Source organism: Battus philenor, unplaced genomic scaffold (genome assembly GCF_028537555.1).
Source record: "Battus philenor isolate CCGP_79_NKW_IND1 unplaced genomic scaffold, ilBatPhil1.0.hap1 SCAF_27, whole genome shotgun sequence".
NCBI classification, from domain to species: Eukaryota; Metazoa; Arthropoda; class Insecta; order Lepidoptera; family Papilionidae; genus Battus; species Battus philenor.
In genome coordinates this window covers 3159990-3187702 of record NW_027181690.1, presented here as the reverse complement: position 1 = coordinate 3187702, position 27713 = coordinate 3159990, and the positions used below count along the sequence as shown (strand labels likewise).

Below are 27713 nucleotides of genomic sequence, written 5' to 3'. Positions count from 1 at the left end.
GAACGGCTCTTAAAAAATCAGTCTTTATGTCAGTCGTACATATCTCGGAAAGACCGAGGTCAGTGAACAAACATACTGTTAAATATCTAGATTTAGGAATTCATGTATAGTATATATACATTGATAAAATCAAAGAATTGCTCGGCTTAAGTGGCAGGAGGCGGAACGTGCGTTATTCGTGCAAATGTCAGCAGGTGAGGCCGAATGGTTGTCAAGCGCCAACCACTAGCCGATGCGAGACCACATAGTCTAGGACGCGAGAAGTTGCTAAATACGCCTAGTGAAAGACAGGTCATTGTGACCATCCATTTGTGGGAAATGAAACCTGTCTTAGTGGGCGTCTACGGGCCTGACGTGTTACTGACAAAAATGACCACTTTTTACATAATTCTCTAGTTGACATAAGCCGTCATATAATTAACAGATGTTATTTTCCAGTTTAGTTCATAAGCATAAAAATAAAAGGATGAAATAAAACATTTGTAAATAAAACAAAGCATTTTATTGTAATTTTCATGTCGCACGACGTCATGCTGCTTGTAATATCGAACGGGGTCTCTTACAAAAATAAACATCTTCAATAAATACAAAATTAACGTAAAACGGACTTGTTGCGGTTGAAATATATACCTTAACACGCATTACACAAGGTTCAAATATGTGTGACATAGTTGAAAAAAGTTTTTTTTACACCTCAACCGAAAATGTGGGTAGATTAATAATCACCACAAAACAGTCCTTATTTCCAGAGCGATATAGCTCATGGTCGATAAAAATAAAATGTGAAAATTATAAAATATATGTATTTGAATAAAGAAAAAATCTTTAAAATGTACACCCGATTCACAATCAGAGTAAACTTTATTACGAAAACCAACGGCGTAAAAAATGAAAACAATACATCTAGCGCGTTATAAGAAATATATTAGTTATATAATTAATCATTTTACAATATGTACGACTAAGCTTCGGATAGGGGGGAGGTCTGGGAGGCGTCAGTCGCGAGCTTATATTGCATCTAGCCCCAAGTTTTCACTTAAATACTCAACGTACAGGTATAAGAAACTATAGCACAAAGATTATGATTCTCTTTTACAAACAAACAATACTCCCCAGGGTTGCCAGTCAATGTTTGTCCAACACCCCAGTTTTTATGTAGTGACACCCCTAGGTCCCTCCCCCAAATCCGTATAACGTGTCTAAACCGTAATTAAACATAAAAGTACGTAGAGAGTAAACACTTTGTGTCGTCATGGCATACACTATAATGGAATGTCCAGTTCTGAATAGAATATGTTCTGTAAGCGATGCGCAGTGCTCCTGGCCGAGCGGGGAACCCCCGGTAAATATCAGCACTCCTAACCAATGGTAGATGAGTAGTAACCCAGGAATAAACGAAAGAAACTAGTAAGTCGGTAAATATACCTCATGGCACTACCTTACCCCCTAAAGGGGAAAGTATATATGAAGGTTATATCAATAATCTGATAAGGGAAGATGAGATAAACAGAGATTTGAGTGATCTTGCCCCTTTGAGGAGGGTTGATATTAATCAGAATTTGTGCAAGCTTATCCTGTCAAAGACAGATGATAGTAGATTTCCTTGAACATGGGAGAGATGATTTTAATTTAAAATACTTGTCACTTATGGGGGGATTATATTAATTAAGTAAAGTGAGCTTGCCACATGAGGGAGAGAATAAAAACTAAGCAAAGTGGCTTACCAATAAGAGATTGATATTTAAAAATAAAAGAGTTGTTAAATAAAGAGTTTAAGAATTTTTTAATTCAAGATTCTCGGCCATGTTTGCGGATAATATTTACCTAGTCGCACGCGGGGAAAGCATTTTAATTTTAATATGAATAGAATATTGCGGCTTCTTGTATCAACGACATATAAATCTTGATTCCGTATAACAATAGTTTAAGATAAATTGTGCATTTAAATTTAATCAACATTTACCCTATACACCGATCAAGCGTTTTCAATATATCGATCTTTCTCTGGTCGGTACATGGATGGGGTATTGAAGTCAAAAATTGTTTGAAATAGTTCCAATGGGCTTGGTATTGGGGTATAGCAATTCCCCAGCCAATTTGCAACCGACCGTTCGTTCAGAGGTCTATATCGCACATCAATCGTTCCATTAGCAGAAGCTCTACTTTCCCATAAGATTCACACGAGACATTCGCTTAAATAATAGCACCTAATGGTGGAATATATTAGAAATACATTATAGCAACGTTTTTTTTATAAATATACTTTCTTAACTACCTCCGTAACGCTCGTGACATTTTTTTTTATTTGTCGCTTAAGGCAAAGGTCAGTCGAGCTGCGTCGCTGCTTTGAAAAGAGAATAAGAAGTTTTTTTTTATTTTTTTTTTATTCTAAACCGGTGGTCATTATCGTGGAGATGTTTAAAGCTATCCCATTAAAAAAACAATTTAATATTACAGACACGAACACTTTTTCACTATGGCAACGTTAACTTTAGAAGCGGGATCTCTTAACCTAGGTTTATTATTTTTAAAAATCCGACCGCCTTGTTTGGAAATATAACCTCGCGTGCGTTTGTCCACAACATCAATATAGATTAATTAACTCGAGAATTAACCAACCATTTAACGTTATAGCTAACTTAAATAATATTCGCAGTGCTGTTGTTACGGCTAGCTGTATGTAAACACCATACGTCAATATTCGCCATCTTGTTTTAATGTCAACGAATTGCGTCTGCTATATATATAACAATACGATTTTTGGTCGATTTATTGTTCAAAATAAATACAGTTGTGATTGAACCGCCATTTTGTGGACGGTAAAACAAGATGGCGGCACTCCGTCAGAGAATTAAGGCTGCGTGCTCTGTTGTTGTATCTCGATCTTCTCCACCGTCATATCGGGGTTCATCGCCGTGGCTTCCTGTAGGAATTAAAATATTCATTTATATATTAATATCTATTCATGATAATTTGTAATGAATACTTGTTTATTCCGTGAGAAGAAAAAGAGTCTAATTAGATAGGAACTAGAATTGATTTGAGATCCCTTGTCACATCAAACAGAATTGCTCGTCTGTAGTGACAGATGGCGGGACACATCGCTGGTTTAATGTTGGAGCCGGTAAACGAGGCGCGGGTGAACCCTCCAACGATATGGTTAAGGTCGCGGAAAGTATTCTTAATATCTAGATGTCCCTGTGTAGGTACACTGAATAACTGAATCAAAATTTGTTATATTGCTTAAATACCAGGTAGTATCCGATATAAAACGCGCCATCTAGTACTAAATAGGGGAAACTCTAATGTCTTATACTAACAAACTAACAAGGTACGTGATATTTTACGTGATTTTTATTTCATTTTCTGGAGTAAGTCATCCAAGGTCCATTTGATTTCATGACGAACTTTTTTTTATCGGTTAAACTTTAAAATGATTTTTCGTATTCATTTGAAATAGACACATTTTCATATGTTACTTACAGAAGGATGCACGCACATCCTTGTGTAAGTTGTTAGTGTGTTGTAGTGTTTTGTATACCTGTATGGCCTCGGCGAGCGCGCGGTCGTGGTCAATGGGGTCCCCGTCGGACTGTATGGTGATCTTCTGCTCCACGCGCGTCTCTACGACGCCGTTGCGCTCAGTTTTGTACTGAAATCAGAAGAATAACGTTAACTTATTATCCTAATACAATTTCTAAGAATTTCTCAATATTAATATACAAATACATATATCATATATGAATGATTATCATTATGATTTCAACCAAAGGGCGTCCCCCTTAGGTTGAAATGATGATGATGATATCAGTGTCTTTCGTCAAATCCAGTATCATGAACGGCTTCGATAAACACTCACAGTGATGGTCTCCACGGTTCGGGTCTTGGAGCTGATTGTCTGCGAGGAGACCACCTCGCCATCCGCTACACCCTCAACCTTCGTCTCGGTTATCTGCGGACCCGTGCTGGTCTGAAAATTAAAAAAAAATGGTAATATTCATTTGTATATGTCATAAATGGCTATATTCATTTGAGAAAGTGATCACATAAAACTTCGTGACTGAATTTCTTGTAGGTCTTTGAAGATTAGGGAACGTTTATAGCATAGATTTTTTATGCTTTCGTGCTTCGATAAATATAATAAGATTATCAAGAGAAGGTAGTAGGAGTCGGTAAATGTGAACGCGAATGTATTGCAAGGTTATCCAAAACCAGCTGTGGCCCCTGTTTCTACAACGCGATGGACTTGGCACACGCCTGATGAATCGATAGAATGGTTTAATTTTCTCACCCGTGCAGTTGCTCCATGCACCATGCTTCCAAATGGTGCGTTGCCCATCACCGTGCTTGTCGTCGTTGTCTTATACGAGCCGGGCTCCTGGTGTAACACAAATCATGTATATAATATTAACTTATTCATGAAAGACCTTTAAAGGGCTAAATGTAAAGCTCATTTGCTAGCATTTACTGATGTTATTTCAGTAATAAAAAGTACCGAAACATTACTTATTAAAATTATTATTATTTTGTTTACTGTCCTTGCAGATTTTGTTCTGCCAGAAGATATTGGCCTGGCAATATTTTAAAAAATAAGTTAATATAACATATTTTTGAGTGATCACTTATATAAGTGAAAATAGGTGTCAAAATGCATACAAACTTTACTGTTTTGCACAGTGGCCGGTCTATATATAAAACTATATTTGTAAGGAGCAACTGTTGAGTTTCTCGTTGGCTCTTCTCAGCAGAACTGCCTGCCGAGCCGGTGGTAGAGAAGAAGTAAGAAACGTTGTCGCCGATATTTTATGTTGATTGACAGTTACAAAATGCTTGGAATGGCCTTTTCCAATAAAGAATATTTCTATCTTTATTTAAATATTTTTGACCCAAAATATTCCTTTTCAATCCCTTTAAAAAAATTGATCGCCCATTGTCAAAATTAGAAAACGGGTCTCTATTCTTCTATTTTTTTTTTCATACATTCGTCTAAGCACCAGAAAGATTCTTATCAACATAGATTTACACATTACATATAAATATATAATATAAATGTATGCCTGTCTGTCTATACTCAATAGATTCTAAAACCATACATTCAATCGATCGCCTTAAAAATTTGGTATATCCCCGGAAAAGTTTTTGAAAAATAATTTTTTATCAGATATGTTTGAGGTACACTGACTTTTTAACAACAGCAACACCTTAGTAGTCACATGTTGAAAAACCAAAGTTTAAACATGAAATAGACACAAGTTGTAAGAAAAATATGGTTAAATATCAATTTGTTTTACCTTAACACGGAGGAGTCGATTTAGAATATCTATATTAGTCCAAGGGAATGTAATCAATTGCACACAAATAAAATAAAAACTTTATTTTATACACGATGCAAAATAAATTCTCTTTCGTATTGTTGCATGCAAATGTAATATGCGTCATCCAATTCAAAAAGCTGCGTTCAATTTAGTCATTAGCACTTTATAAATACTTTTAACGCTGCTTTTTAAACAGATGGAATGCAACTTTAGTGTTTGTCGTTAAATAAATGAAGTTATTAAAAATTCTATTTAACCAAAAACCTAATTGTTAAATAAAATAAAATTAAAATTATATTTAATATTAAATAAAATTAAATATTTCTTAACATTCAATTTTGAAATTACGATATGTAATTTATACGACTAACACTAAAATCGTATACAACTAAAACTAAAGTCAGACATTCAAAATCTAAGTCATGCCACGTACACGACACAAATCATTCAATTTATAATTTTCAACTCACTTCGTAATATTTATTCGTTGTGGACGTTTTCATGTCTGAACATATGCTTCATTATAATACAAATTAAATAATGGGATCTATCTCTGAATGTTTATTTAACTTTGTAAATTACAGCAAATATTGTAAAAAATATTTACGTGTTGTAATAAAAAGTGCGATCGCGTTAAGATCGTAGGACAAAAGTATGTCTTCAAATAGTTACGCCGATTAGTTTTCACCGAGGATAAATCACAGAACAATCATGAATGCAGTGAGCGTTCTTGACGCGAACGAACTATTTAAGGGAAAAAAAATAAACAACCTTATTGCGTTATGTATCAGAGATATATCCCTCCCACGAGTACTCACGGTGACGTAATAGACGCCCTCGCCGCCCTCCTCGAAGTCAATGGGAGTGCCGGAGTCGCCGCTGCTTAAGGAGCTCTCGGAGCCGCGCCTGGTCAACTGCGCGTTCGCGGGTGGGAAAGTGGATATGCACCCAGATTATTTCAAACACAACAGGTTACATGACACATGAGGTGCTAAGTTAGAACAAAATAGACTTTATTCCATTTGAAATATCGTTAAAATTTAAGTGAATTAAAAACAAAGGGACCGTATGACTGGTACCCGGATGCATGGATGATGCCGGTGTTCCAGGCAATTCGAGCCATGCCGAAGCACTAAAATCACGGAGACTTTAGCGGCAAACGGAATTCACATGCGAGCTGGCTGCGGAACCCAGCGCGATGCATAATGTACTGTCATGCTGATGGTAGATGATTGCGGTTTACCTGGTCGCCGGTGGTCACCATTGTTTTGACCTGCTGCGTCAACACACGCTGCTCCTGCCTCGTCGCAGAGGAAGTGAGCGTGTGCGCCACGGTCTTCTCCTCCATCTGCTGTGTCTTCGCTTTCGTGTCGAGATCGTGATGGGTGGTCGCCGTCCGGGTGGTCACCGCTCGCGCAGTTACGTACGGACTCTTTCCCTCGGGCTCTAGGCTTTCCGCCTACGGTTAGGGGTTAAACTAGCATGCTTTTACTATGTACACGTGTGACTAAGGAACGTCTATTTGAAACTACGTTAGCTTTGACAAAAACAACAACAAAAAAAAATTAGGCCACTCGATGAATGAACGAAAAGAAATTAATCAAAAACAACATTTAAAAAATGTAGGATGTAATTAATTTGATTGATACAGGAAACATAAGTAGAGAGTAAACGAACCTTGTTGGTGTGGGTCGAGAAGGTGACTTCGCCGGTGCCGAGGTTCTCGACCTCCTGCTCGACGTTATGGGTCACCCCCTCCTCGTTCTTAGTGAGAAGTTGCTTGGTGGTGGTTTTGACAACCACGGGTGGGGTGGGGGTTTTCTTAGATCGCTGTGAAACCGGGATCTTAGAGGACAGGGGGGTGCTGGATGACACGTATCCCTGGTGCCGGATGTGCTCGCTGGTGGTGTATTCGGTGAAGGTCTTGGGCTCGTCGCCGCGCGCTGGGCTTTCGTCTTTGCCGAAGGTTGAGAATTTGTGCGTATTGACGGTCTGGATGTCGATATTCGCAGGCAGATCCTGCGTTTCCTTCTCGATTGTGTAGTTGCCACTCTTATCTTGGAAGTGGGAGGGGTCTATTTGCGAATAGTGCAGAATGAGCTGTCCCGTGACGGGGTCCCTGACAGCTGTACTGGGATCGATGTCGCCTGTGTCGGGATCTATGTCGCCGTACTCAGTCTTTATTCTACCAGTGATAGGGTCGATTTTGCCGGATAGTGTCATTGTTTGTGTGACGGTCGTTCGAGCGCCCTTGAGCCGCGGATCATCAGGATCCACGTCTATGGTTTCTCCGGTTATCGGGTCTATGATCTGATACAGGTAGACCGTCTTCGTAGTTATTATCCTGCCAGTGATCTCGTCTATCGTGCATTCGCGCGGGTCTACTTCCTTCACGCGACCCTTCTCATCTTTTTGCGTTATAACAAAGATCTTGATTATAATCAGTCTGCCCGTTTTAGGATCGATTTTGCCCAATTTAGTGTAAATTTCTCCGGAGCCAGGATCCACTTGCGACGCGGAATAGAGCGGTTGATTATCTTCATCCACTTCACCGGTAGCTGTGTAAATCTGTCCGTTTATTGGATCGACCTTGATCAACGTTTTGTCGATCACCGTTGTCCTGATAATTGTTCCCGTTTTCGGATCGAGACGCCCATAAATGGTGATAATGTAACCGGTGACGGGATCGATTTGTCCGGCGGTGTAAAGAACCTCGCCGGTTGATGGATCTTTAGGTCCGGCAATCCAAATCTGATTAGTTTTCGGATCGACTTTTACATTCCTGGGATCGTTGGACACGATTTGTTTGCCAGATACCGGATCAACTTTATTTCGAATGATTCTCAGACAAATCAACCGACCGATATCCTTATCCGGTTTACCAGATTTGGGATTAATTTGGCCGCTTCTGAGCAGAAACTGTCCGGTAACTGGATCAATATTTAGTTCTTTGCTTTCGAATTTGCCGGTCTTCGGGTCGTTGTAAGTAACGGTTCCTTTCAGCAAATCGATTTGACCGTACTTTGTATCGATCTTGTTGTTATCCGGATTAAATTGGCCGGTCGTGCTTTCAATGACGGAATGTTTAGGTTCTATTATTCCTTTCTTTGAATCGACTTTTCCGACAAATGTGGTAACTTCAACGACGGGGTCGATGTGCGTGCCCACGACTAATACTTGACCGAGGTTTGGATCAAGTCTTCCTGTTTTAGGATCTACAACTCCTGTGATCGTAATTTGTCCATTATTTTCATCAATGTTTACTGGTTTAGTGTCCTGAGCACCTGACGTGTCAGTAACAAAGATTACTCCGTTCGAAGGATCAATGACGCCATACTTAGTAGAAATGTGACCAGTTTCCGCATCGACTTTTCCTTTAGTGTGCTCTACTGAACCATTTGCAATGTCAACTTTGCCAGTTCTAGGGTCGATCGGCCCTGTTATAGTTGTTATTTCGACAAGAGGATCATCTTGCTTAGCTACACTTAAAATCATACCTAAGTTTGGATCGGCTTTACCAGTCTTGGGATCCACTGCACCCGAAGGAATAAATATTTGTCCAGTTTCAGGGAACACGACACCGTCCTTAGTCTTTCGCTGGCCGGCAGTATCTGTTATAATCAAGTTTCCACTATTTGAATCAAGAACACCGTATTTAGTTTCAATCTGACCGTTCGGATCTAAAATACCAGTTATATGTTCGACTTCTGCTGTACTTAAATCCGGTTTTTTGGTTTTAGGATCAACTCTCGTAAATATAACCATAATTTTAACAATCTTTCTCTTAGGTGGAGCAGGGGGCGCACTTGTAGGTTTAACTGGCGGTGTTTTTGGAACTGGCGATACAGATGTTATTGGCGAAGCTTTTTGAGCTTGGCTACTTATGGGTGGTGTAGTTCTAACAGGCGATTTCAACGGCGCCTGAATAGGTGTTTGAGTGGGAACTTTCACAGGAGATATAATTTGTTTGGCCGGAGACACACTAACTCTTTGTGTCGTAGGTGCTGCTTTGGACAATATATTTGATTTGTCAACAATAGCTAATTGTTGAGCGTATGATGGCTCCAGTTTCCCAGTCGATGGGTCTACAACTGCAGTAGTCACTATAAAGTTTCCGGTTTGGGGATCGATTTCAGCTTGTTTTAATTCCTGTTTGCCTGTAATGGGATCCTTGTACAATATTTGTCCTGATCTTGGATCAATGATGCCAAAATCTGTATGTATTTTACCATCTTCAACGCTCACATAGCCTTTAGAGGCATCTACGTAACCTGCACCAGCATCTACAGATTTCGTTCGTGGATCATATCTACCGGTTATTATGACAAGACGAATTTCGCCCTTAGAAACTGGTTTGGTATGCGGAACAACCTTTTTGCTTACAATACTGTACTGCTGGGCCAGTGTTGGATCTAGTTTGCCAGTTCTTGGATCAACAACTTGACTTGTTATCAACATATGTCCAGTGGCTGGGTCAATGTTAGCTTTTTTAACGTCTTTTCTGCCTGTTATTGGGTCAATAAACGTTATTTCACCGGTAGATGTGTCAATTGTACCAAGATCTGATATAATTTTACCGTCCGGTGACACAACTGCATTAACAGTATCAACAAATCCTTGATTGGGGTCGATTTTCTTTGTTCGTGGGTCATATTTCGTAGTAATTATAACCAAATGAATTTCTCTTTGCAACGGTTTAACATCTTTATCGACAACACTTAGCTGTTGCGCAAGCGTTGAGTCAACTTTACCGGTATTAGGATCTATAACACCTGACGTAAGAATTAAATAACCAGTCTTAGGATCAGTGATAGCATTTTTGACTTCAACTTTTCCGGTTTTGGGATCAGCTTGTTCAACTTTACCTGTTTTAGGATCCAGAATACCGAAATTAGTGTGCACCCTCCCATCAGCTGCTATAACACCCTTTGACGTTTCAACATGTCCATTAGGATTATCTAATCTTTTATTCTTCGAATCATACTTGCTTGTGATCACCACTAATTGTATTTCTCTACCAGGAACAGCCGAAAAGGTATCTTGAGATTTTTCAACGACACTTAATTGCTGTCCTAGAGTAGGATCTATAGCACCAGTGAGAGGGTCAGAAACGCCCGATGTAAGCAATAAATTGCCAGTTTTGGGGTCTACGGAAGCCTTTTTCACATCCTGTTTTTTTGTGATAGGATCAATGTAAGTAACCTGTCCACTAATTGGATCAATTACTCCTATGTCTGTATAAACGTTGCCATCAGCACCTATTGTACCTGAGATGGTGTCAACATGTGGGTTAGAAAGATCTAATTTCTTATTCTTCAGATCATATTTTGATGTAACTATAACCAGATTCACATATCTGCCCGGAGCACGTTTTGATAAATCTTTATCAACAATACACCATTGCTGTCCAAGACCCGAATCAATTTTTCCAGTTTTAGGATCTGTTACGCCAGATGAAAGGATAAGGTATCCTGTTTTCTTATCAACAATAGCCTGTAATACTTCGTGTTTTCCAGTTTGTGGATCAGTATGTTCAATTTTGCCTGTTTTAGGATCTAGCGCAACATTGCTTGAGTATATTTTGCCATCGTTTGAAATAATAGCGGGTAAAGTTTGAACATGGCCATTAGGATTGTCCAGTTTTTTATTACGAGTGTCATATTTACTTGTAATAACCACAAGTTGTATTTCTCGGCCTGACACTGCGGGCAACTTATCAGCTTCTTTATTTACAATAGATAGTTGTTGAGCAAAGTCAGGATTGACTTTTCCTGTGTGCGGATCGACCACACCTGACGTCAATAAAAGATTACCAGTTTTGCCGTCAACAGCTGCCTTTTTCACTTCCTGTTTACCTGTTGTTAGATCTACAGTAGTTATTTCACCCGTACTGGGGTCAACCGTACCAAACTCTGTATAAACTTTACCATCATCCTTCATTATTCCATATATAGAATCTACGTGAGCATTCGTAAGATCGAGCTTTTTATTCTTAGGATCATATTTTGAGGTAACAATCACTAAGTTGACTTGCTTCTCTGGAGTTCCTTTAAGTGTATCTTTATCTACTATCGTCCATTGTTGCGCAAGCGAAGAATCTGTTTTACCACTCTTCGGGTCAATGACTCCAGTAGAAAGAATAAAATGACCGGTTTTCGGATCCGCAGTGGTTTGTTTGATTTCTTGCCTTCCTGTTATCGCATCATAGTGTTCCACTTTTCCCGTTTTTGGGTCTAAAATGCCGAAATTAGAATGTACTTTCCCATCTGAAGACACAATGGCTCTAGAAGTATCGACGTGTCCATTAGGGTTATCCAATCTTTTATTTTTAGGGTCGTATTTACTTGTAATAACTACCAATTGCACCTCTTTGCCAGGAACGACAGCGAATGTGTCTTTTGGAGTATTTACAATGCTAATTTGCTGGCCTAGAGTATTGTCAACTTTTCCGCTTCGTGGGTCAAGTACACCGGAAGTTAACAATAGATTACCAGACTTGTTATCAACAACAGCTTTCTTTATTTCTTGTTTGCCTGTAACAGGATCTGTCACAGTAATCTGACCGGTGCCAGGTTCAATTATGCCAAATTCTGTGTGGACTTTATCATCGTTGTCTACTGTACCAGGGTACGAGCTCACATGGGAAGTTGAAAGGTCTAGCTTTTTCGCTTTCGGGTCATACTTGGCTGTCACTACAACTAAGGTAATTCGTCTTTCCGGAATTCCTTTTGGTGCATCTTTATCCACTACACTCAACTGTTGAGCAAGAGAGGAATCAACTTTACCCGTCTTAGGATCAATTACTCCGGAAGTTAAAATGAAACTGCCTGTCTTTGGATCAATAGAAGCTTGTTTAGAATCCCGTTTCCCCGTCTTTGCGTCCGTAAAATGAATCTTTCCTGTATTAGGATCTAAAATACCAAAGTTCGAGTGAACTTTGCTGTCTTTATCGCTAATGGTACCCTGAGATATCTCAACGAATCCATTGGGTGAATCCAATTTTTTATTTTTCGTGTCATATTTGCCAGTAATTGCTACAACTTGAACGTCTTTTCCTGTTACAGAAGCAAACGTAGAAATGGGTTTGTCCACGATACTGTATTGTTGTCCTAGGGTCGTATCAAGATTACCGGTTCGAGGATCAATAACACCGGAGAGTAAAAGGATATTGCCTGTTTTAGGATCAACGGTAGCGTGTTTAATTTCTTGTTTGCCTGTCTTCGAATCAGTTACTTGAATGTCACCAGTTCTAGGATCTATAATACCATATTCCGAATAAATTTTGCCATCGGCTCCACTTAAAACTCCTTTAATACAATCAACATGTGTAAATATTGGGTCTAGTTTTTTGTTTTTGAGGTCATATTTACTCGTTACTACAACCAATCTGACTTCTCTATTGGCCTTTGTTGCATCTTTCTCAACAATACTGAACTGTTGACCAAGTGATGAATCAACTTTTCCTGATTTTGGATCAATAACACCTGTAGTAACCAAAAGGTTTCCGGTTTTTTGGTCAACGTATGCTTGTTTAGGATCCAGTTTACCTGTTTTAGGATCAACATAATCTATTTTACCTGTTCTTGGATCGATAAGGCCATAATTCGAATGAACCGTACCATCAGCAGAGACAATAGCTTTAGATACGTCGACGTGACCATGTGTTGGATCGAGTTTCTTATGTTTGCCATCGTACTTGCTAGTTATAACGACCAAATCGACTTCCCTGCCGGGTTTAGCTCCGACTTTATCACTAGACTTTTCAACGAAGCAGTATTGCTGCGCCAACGTAGGATCGATCTTACCCGTTTTAGGGTCAACCACACCAGATGTAAACAATATGTGACCTGATTTCGAATCCACATGGCCATTCTTCACTTCTTGTTTACCCGTGGCCAGATCGGTGTAATTTACCTGACCCGACTTCGTGTTTATTAACTCGGTCTCCGTCTGAATCTTTCCGTTAGACTTATTTAACGTTCCTTTTGTAACAAGAATCGTTCCATTCGCATCATCGAGCTTCTTTGTTTTAGGATTATATCGTCCTGTTATAATTACGATCTGAACTTCATTTTCTTTTTTGGTGATGGGCACTGCGGCAGCCACCGGTGCTTCGTGGTGTGCTCTCTCCGAATCCAATAATGCTAATGTTGGATCGATGAGATGTTTAGGTCCTTTCGCTTGCTCTTTTAAAGCTGCAGATTGTACGTAATCAATTCCAGGCGTCTTTAATTTATTGGGATCTTCGGGCGTCTTGCGTTTTTCTGCGCTTTCTGCTACCTTCTTATCTTCACCTGGAGCATAATTAAAAGCAAGTCCAGCTTTTCTAGTAGTTGGACTCTGACTTTCGTCAGGATTCCTTTGCTTCTCATCAGAAATGGGCTCCTTTTCATAACTGAAAGCGCCTTGAATGAAGGGCTTGTTGCGCGTCGGACTCTTCTCTGTATCAGTGTATTCGTAAGGCTTGGTAAAGCTCGGCTTTCCGTCTTTCGTTGGGCTTTTATCGACGGAACTGTCCAGATTTGAACTGTCATTAGACGTGTCGAGTACGGCGACTTTTGCTTTCTGATCTTTTAGTTTCTTATCTTTATCTTTAGGCGATTTGTCTTTCGGCGATTTGTCCCTAGATTTTGGCGACTTGTCTTTCGGTGATTTATCCCTAGATTTCGGCGATTTGTCTTTCGGTGATTTCTCCTCTTTTGGAGATTTCTCTTTTCTGGCACCAAATAGCCCGAAACCACCGGACTATTTACGATCGGATCGAAGGGTTTGGGTAGAGGGAAAAAAAAAACAAATACAATGATAAAATAATCGTATAAATTATACTAATAAAGTGTATAACTAGACATTAACACACATATAAATTGAAAGTTTTAAAAACTTAAGTGTGACTGTAGAAAAATGTAATTTAAGGCATGCACGCTATTTGCGTCTAACATTTATATTTACAGAGACATTGTATAATACAAGTACACATACAAAACTACTGTTTAAGACATCGCACGGTCACGTGCAGTGAACGTAGTGAGGTAACGCCTGCGTCCGTCTACCATTCTTGCCGATTGCTTTGTACAAAATGCATGAACAACTCTTATATAAACTGTAGGAAATAATTTACCCTACTCACCTTAGACTTCTTGGGAGTTTCCAAATTGTTTGTAATGCCGGGGTCGCTAGTTGTGTCTGTGCCTGGAATTTAAAACGAAAGAGTTTTTAACACTATTTCCGTCACATCACATCATCAACAATTTTATACATCGCTCGTGAAACCGACGACAGTTGTTGCTGAAAGACTCTCAAGTGGCAATTTCATAGACACAGCTGGACCGACGACATAGTCAAAGTCGAGGAAAGTCGCATTATCGTGGTAATCTTTGAGGACAGTCCTATGCCTTGTTGTCTGTCAGCTGACATAACAAGGACGAAAATTATCAATTTTTACCTAGAGTCTATTATTTCCTTTGTTTATCTTGTACATTTAAATGTATATTTCGCTACGTAATAAGGAGTGAGCTTCTCCTTAAATAGCGAAATCTCCTTAAATGACGGCTAGCTTTAACGAATTTTACAACTTGTACAGCTGCCAACAATATATTAGGATTGTAAATAGTGTAATTGTAAGTAAGAAATAAACAAAATAAAATACTTGCACTGCTGGACATAGGCCTTTTAATAAAGATAGGATTCATATATCCAACATTGGAACTTTTTAAAAGAGCTCTTACAGCTCATAAACTTATTATTTTATTAATCTTTTTTACTTTTGACTCTACTCTGCTCCGCAACGTGTTATAGTTGTGTAAAATAAGCAGAAAGAAACTCCGTAACGACACATCTTTTAATAAAGTTCAACAATACAGATTTATAAGTATACACTTTAACAGATATAGCCTAAATGAAATTAAAATAATCAAGCGACATCATTGCCGATGATTCTTGTCATTTAAATATTCGTTTATTGAATAATTTCTTTCGGAAATTTAAATTAATTATGCGTTTTGAATTTTGTAAATCGCAGTCGAATAATATTTTGCAGAATTTTATTAAAAAGTTTAATTCCGTTTATTACAAATGAATTAGAGACTTTTTGCAGTTGAAACTTTGATATACTTTGACATAGATTTCCATAGATTGGAAACGAATGCAGTTTGCAGGCCACATAGCGCCCCAAACAGATGGTGGGGCCCTAAAAGTTCTTAATTGGAAACCACAGATACGCAAGCACAGCGCAAGACGTCCTATAAGACGATCTATAAGATAGACAAACTACATTGGTACGGCCATTGGAAGACGTTGGATGCCGCTTCTGACCAATGTTTTTGGAGATGCCCTTATCTACTAATATATACATATATACATATACATATATATACATATACATATATATACATATATATATATATATATATTCTACGACTGAAATAATGATAACGCTTTTGGGTGAAAACTCCGACACAGCAGAATATTACAATTAACTTTTGCTCACCATTTTCGGCTGGTTTCCTTTCGACAAGTTTCTTCTCATCTCTCTTCTCTGGTGGTGCAGTAGGCATAACCTTTACGGCCCCTGGAGGTGGCTTCTGAAAATTTACAACACAACCTTTATATAGAATTACTACAGTTTTGAAATTGATCTTGTAATTATAATTAGTTATTACTCCAAAATATTGATAGTAGTTTGAAATAAAATATATTAGTTACAATTTTTTTTTTCACCCAATCAAGTACATATATATAACATATTTTAAACAAAATTCTCTTCAGCTAATATCGATACTAGTAATAACTCGAAATAACAAAATTTAAACAATGTTTCAGAATAAATACTGCATCAGATATAGGTGCATTAATCAAACAACTTGTCAAATAATTCCTCTACACTAAAGTGCATCACCACATCTACGTTTACCCATGCCTCAGCCAAAACGAAATGAACAGTTCACAAGCACTAAGAGGATCTTCAGTCTAACTTCTAGTCTGTGTACCATGTTACTGATATATGATCGAATTATGGAACCTTCGAGAACGTTTTGACGTGACAGCGCAATTTACAACATGCATAGTCAGTCCATTATTTATATATCAGGATTGAGATGAACCTTTGTTTAATTTCGCTACAAAGATTTTACATACTTTTATATGTGGACAACCCCACAGGTACAATGATCGAATTTTTAATCAAAATCATTCATGTTATTAATCTAAACTAATCGTTAAAAATTTAAATCAATCTGTTAATCTTATATCTACAAATATACATACACATACATACGCTCGCACTCACTTTCGTACGCATGAATGCGCACACGCACTCACACATTCACACGCACACACACGAACTTATGCATTTATGTAAGCACACGTTGACGCTCGCACTCTTGAATGTATACAATAACGCACGCACACATCTTGCTACACGCAAAAACATACATGCACACATAATACGCATTCATCTATACGCACTTCATCCTTATACTCTTGCAGTGATATTCACACTAGTTCTATTTAAACGCTTTCCCCACTAAAAAATGCCAGGAAGACTATGCACGCCACACGATCTCTGGTGATATTGAAAGAAACGCAGACGGGGGCACCTTCTCCAAGCGCTCGGCGAGGTATTCTCCCTCGAGGGAGCTGGCCGAGGAGGCGCTCGCCGTCCCTCCGGAGCGACGACGCAGCTGGTCCAGGCAGCGTGAGGGTGGACAAGGGTTAATGGGCCGTCGGGGTCGCAATGCCAAGTGCCGATAGTTACGCGAACTCATGAGTTCCGTTCCAATATTTCAAGTCAAAGGGTAGAACCAATTAATGGAAAATTATTTCGAAATTTAAAATTATAATAATATTAAGTATCCATATTCTTTAATACTCCTAATGAACTGCTTTCAGAATGTCATATCATCAGCATGTTAGCCAATAGACGACCAAATGGGCCTCCTCCAAACATCGCCTCTTGGGTCTGGGCTGCCTGTATTCAGGAATTTTCTGTATATAATATACCTTACCTGCACAGTAACATTCTAAATATATCCTAGCCGTATTATTTTGTAGGCCCATAGTTGCTCGTCAAGCCACTGAGAATACTATCTTTGGGATTTCTTTACGAGATCGAATAAGGAATAAGATGATTCGTAGACAAACGAAAGAAATCGACCGATTCCAGCGCGTAGAACAGAAGGCCGCAAGGGGCTTAGAATTAGTTGAGAGCACGGTAAAGCAAGCGCATCGAAGAACGTAAACAAGGTAGACAGATGATCTTGTTAGGGTCGGCGGAAAACGTTGGATGCGTGTTGCTTCCAACTGGTCTCATTAGAAATCTATAAAGGATAGCTATGTCCAGGATTAAATGTCTTAGAACTGAAATATGATGATCATCATGCATAGTAAAAACTACACATCTATTGCAATAGTGTTCCGTGGTCCCAGCGGCACGCTCTAAATAAAATTAGCTTCCTTTGAACAACCGTTTTGTTATAAATGTGACTTGGCTTCAAGAACATCACAATTTTAAATAACGCCGCAACAACAGAATGACATCAAACATCGCAACAACAATCGGCATGCCTTTCGATACGCCGCGCGACTGTCGGAACGTTTTGTCTTTATTCCCGAGGATGTATATAGACATGTAATTTTATTTTAAAGCATGAAATCTTTTTTTACCGCCAGTATATCATTTACACTTTTTAAAAAGTAGCTCTAACCTCCGACGCGATTACTCTTTTTAAATTGTGGAGAACACATTTTATTTAACATTCAAAAAGACGTTATTTATACATCAACAAGAATATGGATACTATACAGTTGTCGTTGAAAAATAAAAGTCGTCGAAAAATAAAAAAGATTTAATTTAAAAATTGAACTACCCTCTAGAAATGTTTGTCATCTATAGATTACGTCAGAGAAATGAAGTAGGCCACGTTTTATTACGTTCAGCACGGCAGTACGACCTGGCGACGACTAAAAAGCGTTACGTGGGATACGGCGATATCATCACATGATAACGTAGACGTTAATGTTACGAACGCCTTACGTGATACGTATGATCTACGTTTTGTTTGTCATGTCCCTTGTGAAGATCGCTTTTCATTCAAATCAACATAAAAAAGATATCAGAGGTGGTCAACCTTTTCCAAAGTTTGCTGTGCAATGACGAATTTGTACAACGCGTTTTAAACATATTTTTTTCTTCTTAATTGCGTAAGGGATATAGTAAAAATATTCGTATGTTAACGTTACAATGATATAAAAACATGGCGTACATTCACTATGATTTGTAAAAGTATATAATTTTTATTTCTGAAAATCTTTTAGCGAGTGCTTCGCATGTCAATGTAGGGGCACTCCGGCGTTCGTTTGGCCGCCAATGTCTTATAGCATTGTCTCAGTTTTTTATTGTCAAAAAGGTTGAAAACCTCTGCTTCAAGATGAATATTTCGAAAGAGATTCGTTAAAACAATACTTTACAGGAGTAACAAACATTTGGTATATTTTAGACGCATAATAAATTTATAATATTTTCATGTGAACATTATGTAGCGCAAATGTTTGTTAAAAATTGAATGAAATCTACGGATTATTAACAGGATAACATGATTAAGCGGTTAAATAGATGGATTGGTTAAAATTATCAGAATGTTCCATGACAGTTACAATTAGAACAATACATTATTAGCAACTTAAAATTAATTTTCAGCGCAATTAAACATTTTAATTTCAGCATATAAAAATGGATTATGAATGCTGGGAATATATGTAACTCAAACTGTTTTTGTGCGGTATATGAAATTTTTTTATAGTTATTTGGAAAAATTTTATGCGATTCCTAAATTCCGCACAAAACCAGGTTTAAGTGTGGAGTTAAATAATTTCTAGAATGAGATCTAAATTTAATCAAAATTGTATATAAATTGGGATAATATACCTTGTCTTTAATAGTGGGTCGTGGAGCTGGCTGTGGCGGCATGGTATGCCTCTTGGCTGCGTCTGGTGGCATTGACTCATCTTTGTCGCCTCCTGCTAGAGCTGTGAATATAAAAAACATTGTTAATACACCACATCGCGTATATACTACTCTATAAATTACAATGTGGACATAATTACAGCCGTGGGACCTCCACTATTGGACCCAGGCCTCCCCTATATTTCCAACAGGACCGATAAAGTGGCCTTTCGAAGGTCTAAATAAGATCGTCTATCCAAATAGTGAACCATCACCAAACCACGCTGGTGTCGTAAATTAAGGTCAGATTTTACGAGCTCTTAGTCTACTACAGTGGTCATTATCATTTTAGTAGTAGAACGTCCAGTGCTAGAAATAGGCCTCCCCATGAATTTCTGAGTAATTTGTCCATTCCTAGGTCAACCTGCCCGTCCCCTGGGCTCTGTCTGTTACTTTCGCATACTTTAGCGTAACCATCTCTGAACCTGCCAATGAGGTCCATAATCTGAGACCATGTTTCATTTCCATAAGTCACATAATAGTCACATTAGTCATAGGACATCAACTTTAGGGCATATTTGAAGAGAAGATGTTTCACAGTATACTTAATGCTGCCCTATTCAGTTAAATACAACGGTACAATCGATAACCCCAAGTATTTTGTGAGAAATATCGAATGACTCATTTGAATCCTAATAAACCTTGTGTCCCCTTTGCATACAAAGTTATCGGTGGATGGTAAAACTACTGGACAATGTAGAAATGACCACAAAAAACCCGTCTGAGTTTGTTGTGTGTTTTTTTTTCAATTCTAGCGTTTGAAACCCAAGTAGTTTCAAGTTGAAGTATGCTAAGCTATGCTATAAGTTGAAGTATAAAGGAGCTTAACCTGATTCTTGTTCTTATCAGATTTGGACTCTTTTATTATTATAAATCGACAACAATATGAATAAATGAATGAAAGGTATCCAGTGGGCGGACTATGGCGATGATGCAACGTGGTATTGTCTTGCGGTTCACCACTGGAATCGATATCGCACGCGAAATATGAGGCCTGACAGGCTGTGTTCTTTGGAAACGATTGTTGACTCGAATATTTACACTATCTGCACGAAATTACTGGCCACTAATTTTTAGAGTCAATCTTGCGCGTTCGAAATCAAATTTCAACGCCGATTTGAATACAGACAGACACCAACAGTGATGTAATAGTTGCCATTGCGTTGGAGTCGAAATTGTAAATAATACACGAACGTTACTAGTCTTTATAACATACAACATCTCAATTACTCCCGGCCCGCATTTTCGTCGCCATGAAGAAGAAACAGATATATGCGCGAATGGCAACTCACCTCCACCCGCGTATATCTAAACCAACATACAAATATATCATAGATAGACTTTCCACTAGATAGACCGTCGACTTAGTCAAGATCGCGAAAATTTGCGGTAAGTCTTTGGAAGCGGGGTGTGAATGACCAATCACTGTGGCGATATTTGGAGGAAGCCTGTGCAGTCAGAGCTTCTATCAACGGATTTGATGAAGATATTGCATTGAAATTGTAGAAAATGCGATGAGCAATGAACCAATAATTCTTATTTTTGGGGTTATAATAGAAATATTCAATATACTATTTTGTTTAATTATAATAAATCTAATTTTTGTTTTCTTTATAACAACTACATTCCATATAATCAAGCAGGAAACAAAGTCGGGTCATTTGACCATGGTAGAAATAGGTACCTAGTAAGTGTTGGTATGATTAGTGTTAATATTAAGATGTTATAAATTGCACGCGCAAAAAAATACTACTGATTTTCCCACGCGATTCAAAAACTAGAACCAAAAACAAATGTATACCTAACACTTGACTTCACCGTGTTATCAAACCTTTCCAGTGGCAATAAATACGCTTTTACAAAAGAATTCCAGATATTGTTCAAAAAACTTTCAATTATAAATATCAAAGAACTTTTGTATGGTAAGGGTTACTACACTGTAAATGACTTTATAGAAAATAGCACACCTTGGGATTGGTGTGCGCATCCCTCTCATATAAATGTTTATTAGAGTTCTGGTGTCTTTTGCCTGTTCGTCCCGACTCGATAAATTATGTCACCCATCGTATATTCATAAACAAAATTTAAAATTCGAACTCCTTGAGAGTGGAAACTAGCTTTCTCTCCCGGCACTAAATTTCGACACCTAATGCACCGACTCTTTCTCTCTCTTTAACACCCACGTTACTATGCCGTTACGCACAAGTAAACAATATACACAGCGCATATTTACAGTCAGTAACGAACTGTAATCATTGTTGCCTAATTACGTCAGACTAACATATTACATTATAAATAAATAATTACGTAAATTGGATCGTATAATTTCAACAAAACAGTTTGCGTTCTTTAATAAGTGCCTTAATTTTTTAACCCTTAGTAGCCTGATTTACGAAGGGTCTAGATGAAGGGAAAAATAGATTTTTTTTTAATTTCGTTGGAAAGAATATTGTACAGCAACGTATAAATACGTACAGCCAACCCATAAAAATACTAATAGTAATGTGAACATTCGGTTTAAAAGATTGGTATCAAAATTGAAGCTCTAGGCTTTTAAGGGTTAAGGCTTGCAGAGGTGGAGATGTTGTGATATGCAATAGATAATCCTGGCGGATCAAATATTCTTTTTCAGATGCAATTAATCTAATACTTTCACAGATAAAACGAGCGTTACCAGAGATAGGAATATTTGAACGCAGAGCAAACGTGTATGGTGCGTATTTTCAAACGTTACTTCAATTGGCTTTAATTAATTCGGATCATATAATCCAGGGGTGACCAAGCTCCGTGATACTCAAGGACATTTTTCAAATTTGAATATTATTACACGCTGCAATTGAAGATATTTTTAAAAAATAAACCAAAAAGATATTATTTATAAAGCCACCTTGACAGAGGCCTTTTGTATTATTTACATTTATTGTCATTTCTACTTCTTATAAATTTTCCCATATGGCCCATACGTAACTATTACTTCTTGATTATTTTCCGAAATACCTAAACAGGTTTTATCTATTATCTATTTTTACAGAATTTATTTTAATAGAAAATATTTAAATGTATAAAGTAAACACATTACTCCACAATACTCTTGATAATCCTAATAATAATCCTAATTGAAAAGTTTCTCAATGAATTATGGTAGCACTTCACAATAATTCTTTCATATGTTAGTTAGTTAACACTGATCAGTGTTTGAATTTCACGAGAATATTAAAGAGGAATAAAATAATTCACAAGAACAAATAATCTAAGTTAAACATAATCCCTAAAATACACAGGTTGGCGCCCTCTCGTATAATCTAACACCAGTTTGTACGGAATAAATACGCTATCACTAGGAAATTTGCACACAGCTGCGCTACGGAATACTACAGCTTTTGCATCTATTTCCAATTACCCTTTACAAAGTAATCTGTCTGAAATACATTACATTAATTTATTTTGTTATTGGAATACGATAGGATAATTAGTTTATAAACAATATTTAAATCAGATATGTAGTAATAGACGCCGTTTCTCACTACATTATTATTACGCTATAATTTCTAAAACCATTGATTTTTGGATAGGGTGTACCATACTCCAATTGTCAGCAAATAAGCTATACCTTTAAAGATATAGATTATAAACAATCATCCTGTATAATAAAAAAAACAGAAATCAAACCTGGTCGGAACGCACAATTCAAAACCACTGATCTACCGCGGCATCGGGCAAACATTACGAAAATCTATTTTGACCGATCTCATCACGCCGTACTGTCTCTTTAAAAACGATGACATTGAAGATGATTCACTTGATATAGCTTATATTGGTAGAATGCGGTTTTCAACAGATGCATTTTTAACGTGAAAAATCTCAGGAAAAATTCACATTGCTACATTAAAACAATATCTGCCTTGTTTGACATGTAAAAGATGGTGCAAAACTATGTTATAATGTGAACGCGCCTTAATTTTTACAAATGGCACCAAATGTCACTGTGATTTGACATTTATGGTGTAGATATATAGAGAATTAGTTGTCAACAAGCTATAGGATATGTCAGCATGAATTTTAAAAATAAAGACGCGTTCACAATATGACATTACTTTTGTATCTTTTATAATTCGGAATAGACAAAAATAAATTATCTATACTATGTTAATTTCTTATAATACACTTTCCTTTTCAATTATATATATACCGCGCACCACTTGTCGCGGTACATCACTATCAATAACAATTTCTCTGAATCTGGATTATCCTAAGACGTCATTAACCATCAAGTGTTGATTTTCAGTTGCTTCATTATAATATATTAATCTGTTCATAATTTATATATCCATTAATTAAATAATCAATAACTTGTCTATGAATAAGCTAATTTGAGTCAACCCATAAGCTAAACGACAGTCTGTTTGTGTTGGTCGAGTAAAGATAAGTAAGAAAGTTAATTTCAGCCGTCCATCTAACGCCCTGCTTCATTAAGTATAACTTTTACATATTTTACAAACTATTTTTTTTTAACTTTTAACAGCCAAGAAGGAAACGCTTTTGAGAACTACGAAACATCTCGCCCAATGTCACCCAGTACCTTAAGACGAAAGTCTCCAATGTGGGTTTTACCAATTATGACCTTTTTTATATATCCCACATTTTTGGGGAACTCTTTTACTTTACTAGTTTATCAGTACAGCTTTTTTATTTTTTTTTTCGTCCGTCACTATATCTTCTTGCTTCCTTCACATTTTCTTTCATTATTATTGCTATTATTTACATAACTACCAATAATGACTCATAGTCTACCTTAAGGCCTCATTGGCAAACTCACAGCTAAACAACGAGTAATGGATAGGGATATGCTCGGAATAGAGATTACGAGGTAAGTAGACGAAGAACAGTAACTGACATAGCCCAGCAAATTGACAAGTTGAAGTGGTGTAAAGCCTTCATAACGCAGTGGTTACCGTGACTTTAAGGTTTTGGAGTGGAGACCACGGACCAGTAAGCATAGAGTAGGATGTCAGGATGCAAGACACTCCAACCCGTCGCAATGGAAATCTATAGGGGAGTTCTTTTTCTTTTCAGCCTGATGAAGATCACCTAGATGACCAGTACCACGCTGCCCGCATCCAGCATCAAAGAGTCTACCAACGCCGCGTATACCTGCTCGTGGTTGCCACTCAAGAACCTTCCGACCCCAACGGCCATCGATCTATGTATATGAATCAGACCACCCAACAATATTACATTACACTAAAGTCTATCACTTTATTTCATCTAATTCCATCACAATCACTCGATTGTTAGTAAACAAACCCACTAACTTACGTATTTATTTACTATAATACACATATGATAAAATCTCAAAGATTAGGCACTGGTAAACAGGTGTTTTATAAATTCTGTTACTAACATGCACAGCTGGGGCTCCAGCAGTCGTTAAACACCATCACTGATACGACTAACCGCTGCGACTGACAAATAATGACTAATGACTAGCTACTACAGTGCAGTGGCGACGCAGCGTTGTTTGGGCCGCGGCGTCGGTCACTCGTATTTATATCGCCTACATAATACGCGAGTGAATGGACGGCGTTATGCGAGACGTAAGGTATTTCTGGCGGTGACCGTACGATAGAAAAGACGCGACTTGACAGCTCCAGCTGACTCCGTTAGCGACGGAGTTCGATTCCGAGTTGGCTATTTAATATAAACTGCATCGTATATTACTGTAACATATAGGTAATACTAATAATATTATACGGGTTTTTAAATTCACAGATCCTACCGCTCCGTGAACTCAGCTTCGATAAAACTATAAAAGCCTTCGGGCCAACAGCAAAAACATAAACAAAGAATACGTATTCGGGCTGTAGGTGCAAAAGGTTAAAAGAGTGAATAGTTTAACTCATTTGTCGGAAAAAATCTTCAAAGCTATTCCCAATCAACCCGTACCAAGTGATCACTATAATGTTACATTTACATATTTCTTCTATTGGAATCCAACAGGATAATAATTTCAGGAAGTACAAAAACTATTCCTTATTTATCCCCCTTTTGTTTCCACACTATGGAATAAATTGCCCCGTGTGATAAAACCACCCATTGTACTTTTTTCTTTACTGTTATGCAACTATGCATATATATTCTAACGTGTACAATAAATAATAAAAATGAAATCAACAGGAACAGACAATTAATAATTAATTTTAATATTTAATAATCTGAATTTTGCAAAGGCTTTTTCTTACTATTTTATCATTACGTTATTTATTATTTCTGAAATTAATGATTTTTGGTTAAGGTTACATTAAATGACGTCAAATGACCTATACATTCATCCCTTTAAAGCTTTTACATATATAATCAATTATTCCATAGTCTATTTATACTATATCAACCTGTATTTCGTATGTAAGTAAATCAATAAACATTATAATAGCTAAAAATAGCAGAATATTTTAAATGCGTCAAAACTAAACAAATAAAAAAATATTAGCTAGTATTAATTAAGAAAATTCATTAAATTAAAAAAAAGACACAAAACGAATGTCAAAACTTATGTGAGAAACATATCCGGAAATTAAAAACCAGACAAAGACCGAAATACTCTTAATAACAATGAGCAATTGATGATTTCACGCGGTGTTGATTTTTGTCTAGTTTTTGGCTGAATCTCCGGATGACGTCAGCGTTGCATGAAACGGCATGTTCTCTGGCTGCATCTATATAGACTCAACAAAATCGGACGCTGCCATGACATCAGCGATGCGCAAACTTTTTATATACGTAATGATAATAATGAACCGAGGTAGTAGTATATTCTTTAAAAGCGAACGTACCATGTTAGCTTTGCAGACTACACGCATATGAATTTAATTACAACAAACTTTCCTTGTTAATTAAAATATTGTTAGGCGTTTAAAAAGTTGATAAGCTTTAATAAATAGATTTTGGAAAATATCGGTAGATTCTGTTAGCTTATACTCCTGATTTTTAAATTTAGATTTAAGAGAGATATTCATTTTTAGACATTCCATTTTTAATTTAATAATCAAAAATCAACAGTTAAATTTTTTACTTTAAAAACTTTTATCTATAAAGAAATTCTAAATAATATATTACAAAAAAATTGCGAGAAGTTCTCTTAATTTTAATAAATAACCAAACAATGTGTATGAAGGAAAGTTTATCGGATGATGGTGATAAAGGAAAACTTTCAGAAGTACTAATTTTTTTGGAAACCAAAATACGCCTAGAAAAATATTTTTATCTTAAAAATCGACTGACAGCGTTACATCGAGTAGATCCGAACGCTACGACGGTTCAAGCAACAACTCACAACTTAGTACACAACACAGTCAAGTGTCAACATCCACCGATAAACAAGTTATAACAAAGTTACTTTTTATTTGTCTATACACAATAATTATTTTATAACAATCGGATATTATTATCTACGTCCTATCATCATGACACTGCAAGATACAGGCCTCCCCCAAAAATTACCATGACGGTCATGCTGCCCGCATCCATCCACTTCCTACCACCTTAACAATGTCGACCCGCAAACTTAATTACGCACGATAATTAAATAACGAGTCAATAAAATTACGTATTGCTACTTTATTTTTAATCTAAAAACAAATAGTCACTATAATTATCTTCGTAATACTGAATATTTGAATGACGCACATGAGATATTTAAAAAAAAGACGATTTGACGAATGTGGAGATAGTCCACATTCTCGAACTTCACATGTCTCAAATGACTATAGTAATCACGTGCTAGTCACCGGCTGAGCTACGTGAATCGGGGTAACACGATTGACAAGCAGCACACGAGATATTTAAGAACAAATGTCCTGACGTCAGTCAATCTACCCTTGCCCAGTGTTATATAGCTTTGCTTAAAAATCCTTGTAATATCAACTCTAACAATAAGTATAAACATATCCTCTAATAACTATATCTTACTCTTCATCATCACCGCAGCTTAAGCATCCCCCCTCATAGTCATTCAATGAACCCGGTTGAAGGCTGCCTGCATTCAGAATTTTCCGAAGACTTTAACTAGGTTATCAGTCCATCTTATGTGTGGACGTCTTACACTTTGCTTGCCGTGGTGCCCACTGCGGAACCTAAAACCCCAGCGGCCATGATTTCTACACGCCATGTGGCCTGTCACCTACCACTTCTGCTTAACAATCCGCTGAACTATATCAGTTACTTACATCTTGTCTCTTTCGATATCTCGAACATAGCCCACTCTATAGCTCATTTAGCGCCTGCCAGCTTGTTAGTTTTAGCATGCAGTAATTTTATATATAATCATTATAAGGCGGTGTACACATGTGAAAATTAATTAAATTTTTTTACGAAGATTGAGAACCTCTGGCAAAGGGTGTATA

At 37.3% G+C, this 27713-nt stretch overlaps 1 protein-coding gene across 5 annotated transcripts in view; it reads right to left on the bottom strand.

Moving 5' to 3' along the window:
* Positions 1-479: 479 nt before the first annotated feature.
* Positions 480-27713, bottom strand: part of LOC137925446 (protein 4.1 homolog) — a 100079-nt gene continuing 72845 nt past the window's right edge. For 2 of the 5 annotated variants that reach the window (XM_068768886.1, XM_068768887.1), the window contains exons 9-18: positions 19237-19337; positions 15802-15895; positions 14443-14504; positions 6993-14060; positions 6559-6774; positions 6134-6229; positions 4292-4378; positions 3860-3970; positions 3542-3652; positions 480-2923 (exon numbers count right to left, since the gene is read on the bottom strand). In XM_068768886.1, coding sequence (XP_068624987.1) covers positions 2852-2923; positions 3542-3652; positions 3860-3970; positions 4292-4378; positions 6134-6229; positions 6559-6774; positions 6993-14060; positions 14443-14504; positions 15802-15895; positions 19237-19337 — 8018 coding nt within the window. In that variant the 3' untranslated portion in view covers positions 480-2851. Of the gene's footprint in view, positions 2924-3541; positions 3653-3859; positions 3971-4291; positions 4379-6133; positions 6230-6558; positions 6775-6992; positions 14061-14442; positions 14505-15801; positions 15896-19236; positions 19338-24715; positions 24803-27713 lie in introns of those variants that run through there. The other 3 variants (XM_068768890.1, XM_068768888.1, XM_068768889.1) reach the window with 3 other exon arrangements.